The following is a 5544-nucleotide window of genomic DNA, read 5'->3' on the forward strand; positions in this document are numbered from 1 at the left end:
CCGAGGTTCAGCTGCTAGAGTGCCAACAGCCAATGATCTCTGGGGGTGGGACATCACCCACTCCCCACTGGGCATATGGCAACCCTGCACAAGAGGCAGAAGAGACTGATTTCTCCTCCTTACCTCCCCCCACTGCAGCCACGCAATCTACATGGTAATTACTCCATGTGGGTTCTGCAACCATGGGAATAACCTTTCCTGGGGTAGGAAATGGCTGCTGGGTGAAGAGGAAAGGTGGGAAGACCCATGACTATCCATAGTTTGATGTTATAGCATCACTTACATTCATCATAAAAGCCATAGATGCAATTGATGCTTGCGCACTCGTGGTTCCCACACAACAGGAAGAAGTTCTCAGGATATTTAATCTTGTAGGCCAACAAGAGGCAGATTGTCTTCAGCAACTGCTTCCCCCGATCCACATAAACACACAGGAGGAGGTAGTTGCTCTCTGGGGGGAAGCCCCCATATTCAAAGAGTCGTAGCAGGTCATAAAACTGCCCATGTATATCACCACAAATCTTGAGTGGAGCTTGAAGCTCTAATAAGGTGGGCTGACTCAAGAAGATCTCCTGGGACTTCAGGCACAACCCCCTGATCTCATTTTCTGTCAGCTGCACATTTTTGCCAGGGCATGAGCTTTGCACTTCTAGGAGGTGCCTGATGATGGAATCCAAATTGAATTTCTCGCTGTCCGACATGGCGGCAGTGGTGAGAAGAAGAAACTTCAGCTGCCTGAGTTCCTCCTGCTTGGCGCACCTCCTCCCGCTCTCTTGGTACCAGCAAACAAGCAGCAGGGGTTGACCCATGACTATCAGCACTTTCTGCTTATGGATTGTGGGATCCAACCCTTAGGGTGATGGTTTCAGAAATTACTTGATATTTTTTGCATGTGAAAGCAAAAATGCTCAAGGGAAAGTTAAATGCTACAGATGCACAGACCAATTTTAGGGTATTTGTAAAACCATCCCACAGTGTGTTTCCTGAAGACGCAAAGGTAATGTTTCCTGGGCTCTTCTGAAGTACCTACTGTCCTATTTAGGTGGACGGAAGTCAGGACTGGCTTTTTGCTTTGTGGGGGTGGGGAGAAGGAAGTGAGCATTCGAAAACACATTAGTGGGTACTGTGTAGGGTTGCCAGCTCCCTTTTCACCACCAGCAGGAGGTTTTTGGGGCGGAGGGACTTCAATGCCATAGAGTCCAATTGCCAAAGCGGCCATTTTCTCCAGGTGAACTGATCTCTATCGGCTGGAGATCAGTGTCATAGCAAGAGATCTCCAGCTAGTACCTCGTGGTTGGCAACCCTAGTACTGTGGTGCTTATGGATGCCACGACGGGGATCACTGAGTTAGAAAGATGTCGTTTCTTTATTCAGACTTTTAATATCTGAATAAATAACAAGCTGGAATGCTATGGAATTTGAATAAGGAACTGATGTGATTTTGCCTTTCTTAAAATTATGCAATGCATTACCAAAACCTCTGCTTCCAAAAATCAGTATTTCAAGTGGTTTCAGGAGGAAATGGACAGTTTTCCAGCCTTCCTAACCTGACTTGCCTTAGTGTGCAATTGAGAAGAGTGTGCGTGTGAGCGTGAGAGACAGCATCAGCAAATACGCTCTTTAGCACATTTTGGTTAGTTAGAGGAGAATCTAATGAGAATACAGAAGCACTTGAAAGCTTTTAAACTCCATGCAGGATTTACGGGAGTTACTGGTAGGAAACAGTAGTGATCCAGCTGACAGTTACGAAGATGAAAGGAAGCCCTTTGGATTAAACCAGATTTATGAAATAAAAGGATTAGAGCGGCACAAAAAGCAGAATTAGGGATTTATTTAACTAGTGTGGTATGGCATGATGGGATGTGGGACATCAGAGGAGAAAATAAAAAGACGAATGAGGGAGGCAGTGGTGTGGTAAAGGATCAGTGTAACATCTCCAACCCCCCTCACAAATCTTCTTATAATTGAAAATAGAACAAAAAAACTACCAAAAAAAGAGTTTTCTTTGTAATTCTCTTTTCTTAGCAAAGAGCGCTTCCATGGCAGGACATTTTCTCTGCTGATATTTAGCTTAAGTATCCCCCACTAAGCAAAAAAAGAAAATATTTTTGCTGGCTGTTCTCATGCATTGGAAGGTTGGTCCATGGGCACAGGAATGTTATCTCTCTGGCAAATAATCATGCCTGTCCCTGGAAAAGCAGTGTTCCTTGGCACACCTTTCGTCATTAAATGTTAAAAACAGAAGTGAACAGTCTTTTGAAAAATCAGCTGAGGGGTGGCCCTACCCTGGAAAACGGTAGAGATGTTTCTCACACAAAAATCTAGTCAATGCTAGATGTGTGCATGGAAAGGATACTTTAACCATGTGATCACCTCACAAATGGAACATTTATTTTACCAAAGAAAGGAACAGCACAGCAAACGTAATGTGTTTGCTTTGAGATATGATAGCTGCAGATGACATATTTGCACAATAAGCTCAACAGAAATTCTTATAGCATCATCTCTCTTCCTAAGTTTTTAAACAATAATATTGCAGCATTTGGGCATTTCCCCCCTAGAGGGACAGCATAGAAATATGCTAAATTAATAAGTAAATTTGAACATGACATATTTTGAAGAAGACGAGTCGGTTTTTATACACCACTTTTCTCTACCTTTAAGGAGTCTCAAAGCAGCTTACAATCGCCTTCCCTTCCTCTCCCTACAACAGACACCTTGTGAGGTAGATAGGGCTGAGAGAGTTCTGAGAGAACTGTGACTAGTTCAAGGCCCTCAGCTGGCTTCATGTAGAGGAATCGGGAAACCAACCTGGTTCACTAGATAAGAGTCTGCTGCTCATGTGGAGGAGTTGGGAATCAAATCCGGTTTTCCAGATTAGAGTCCACCTCTCTGAACCACCACACCACATTGTCTACTTGTCCTGGACAAATATGAGATTAACGGATGCACCTGTGAAGCACATGAAGTTGAGTATAAGGGTTTTAGTTTAGATATACCCCATACTTCCAATCAAGGTTGCAACCAGGACATTGCTCTCAACCATCAAGCCTCTTTGCTCCTGGTTGAAGGTCAAACCATATGATCTGAGTGTTGCCGGACATGCACAATAAAAAGACAGCAGCCCTCTATAAAAGAGAATGCCAGGCTGGCTTAGTATTGCTGTGATGCCAGCTTCTCTCAGTCATGCTTTTCTGAAGATAAATGCTGAAAAGTTGGAACTTGCACCCTCCAAGTGTCACCCCCCTTTTCTTTGGAGTTCCATTTCAGAGCAGACTGAAGAGAAGCCAGGTCAAGCAGTGAATGGCCTATCAGATCCAACAAAACTTCTCAAATGATCGTTCTTTAAGTTTATCCTTTCCTGGGAGGAGCCCATAGCACAGAGTTCTGGAAGAACTGGTAGGAAAGCGCTAGAGGTTTCTTACTAGCTTTGTTTCTTGCTTTCTAGTCTCATAGACCAGTCTGGAAGCTGACATCATAATTTCTCACATTAAAGAATGAGTAACAGAAAACAGCTGTTTCAAAAATAACTATTTTCAATCATAATAATAGCTAGATGATTGATTTCTGTTAACATTCAGTAGAATTGCTCCTTAGAAACAAAGAGAAGACTTCAGAAAAATTGCACCTGCCATTTCCATATCTAGCATCTTAAATTTTCAAAATATTTTCTTCTTTTGGGCAGTGGAGTTTAATTTTAGCCTTTTGTAAGCCGAAGACCTGCATGTGGGTTTCTTAAATCCCATTGATGTCAATATGATTTAAGCAGCCTTACTATGTGCAGGATTGCAGCCAAAAATTTCCAGTTCCATCTGCAGTCATTTTTGTATCTTTTGCACAGCCTGAAAATATGTGATCCCGTAAACCTGAACTCATTTTTTTTTCATTTGAAATGGTAATTTATAAAGTAAAGGCAGTTCCTTTTCTTTCCTCTTTTTCTCTCATTGCCTAATGTTCTGAGAAAAGTTGGGAAGGGTGCCAGTGTTAAAGTTCAGATGTTCTGCCTCTTTGTTGTAGGGATTAAAGTAAGTGCAAACAGACCTGCGGCATCCACACATCAGAAGTCAGGTTGCGGTATGACGCTCTCATGGATTTTTTAAAACCAGAATTCAGACAGTTTTGATGTGGGTGGAATGTTTGTATGATGACAGTGTAAAGAAAATCAAATGGTCCTAGAACTACACCGTGAATGCGGCGAGTTTGTAAATAAAATGCTGTATTATTGGTGAGGTATTTGGGGGCATATCCCAAAAAATGTTTAAAATCAATGTTTGTGGTTTATCAGAACTAAGCCACCATATAGAAAGATAGCATATAAAGGCATACAAGTTCCTGGCATGGTCTTCCTTGTTGAACACATGAAGCTGCCTTATACTGACTCAGACCCTTGGTCCATCAAAGTCAGTATTGCTACTCAGACCGGCAGTGGCTCTTCAGGGTCTCAGGTAGAGGTCTTTCACATCACCTAGTTGCCTAGTCCCTTTAACTGGAGATGCCAGAGATTGAACCTGGGACCTTCAGCATGCCAAGACAATGTTCTACCACTGTGCTACAGCCCTTCCCTGTTATAGGCAGTTTTACTGTGATTTCCTGATGTAGGCTGCATGTAAATATGAAGTTGTTTTCCACAGAGGGAGACCATTGGTCCACCTAGTTCTCTCTGACTAGCAATGCTGTGTGTCCTGAGGTTTCCCCCAGTGTAATTATATAAGGAGAGGGTGGAAAGTCCCCAGAATCCCAAGCCACTGCCAATTACAGTGGCTAGTAAAAAGCTAGATGGCTCTATGGCCTCATTCAGTAGAGGACAGCTCTGGATTTGAGATGCTAATAAATGAATCTGGGACTTGCATGTAAAACATGTGCTTCATCACCAAGATGTTTTTCCTTCCGGGGTTTCAGTCTGAAGATGTGAGAGGTTGCATACTGCAACTGAACTTTGAGGTGGGAATAAGAGGGGTACCTAGAAGACTCAGCCAATGACAGGTCAGCTTCCTGTTGTTGCTTGCTTCTTGAATCTTGAGACACCATTTAATCCTCACTGATTTGGCAGGACCCTTTTTTAACACTCACCAACTCGTGGGACCTTTTGAAGTTCTTTGTGGAGCCACACCATAAGAATGAAACATAGGGTGTGGCTGTTTTGCTGAGTTCATGCTGTTGGACAGGCATATCAGCCGCTTCAAGAATCAGCACTGTGGGGTGTGTTATAATTTGGTATAACTGATGCATTTTATGTCCCCTGCTAGAAGTTCACTATGTCCACATGTCTGCAGGAAACTCTTTTTACGCCACCAATTTTCTGAATACAGGGAAAAGAATTGTGCTACTGAGAATCATAATCGATGCAAATCATAAGGCATGGAAATAGTCATTTGTTCTCAATAGAGCTGCACTAACCAACTAAATACATAGGGTTGCCAACTTCCAGGTACTAGGTGGAGATCTCTCGCTATTACAACTGATTGGCAGCTGATAGAGATCAGTTCCCCTGGAGAAAATGGCCACTTTGGCCATCTATGGCATTGAAGTCCCTCCCCTCCCCAA

At 42.9% G+C, this 5544-nt stretch overlaps 1 protein-coding gene across 1 annotated transcript; it reads right to left on the bottom strand.

Annotated features, from left to right (window-relative positions):
• Positions 1–259: 259 nt before the first annotated feature.
• On the bottom strand, positions 260–769 carry LOC130481964 (serine/threonine-protein phosphatase PP1-alpha catalytic subunit-like). Its single transcript, XM_056854748.1, has one exon. It carries the CDS (start codon positions 699–701, stop codon positions 276–278), a length of 426 nt encoding a protein of 141 aa, XP_056710726.1. The 5' UTR covers positions 702–769; the 3' UTR covers positions 260–275.
• Positions 770–5544: the final 4775 nt, after the last annotated feature.

The sequence above is a fragment of the Euleptes europaea genome, chromosome 8 (assembly GCF_029931775.1).
Source record: "Euleptes europaea isolate rEulEur1 chromosome 8, rEulEur1.hap1, whole genome shotgun sequence".
Classification (NCBI taxonomy): domain Eukaryota; kingdom Metazoa; phylum Chordata; class Lepidosauria; order Squamata; family Sphaerodactylidae; genus Euleptes; species Euleptes europaea.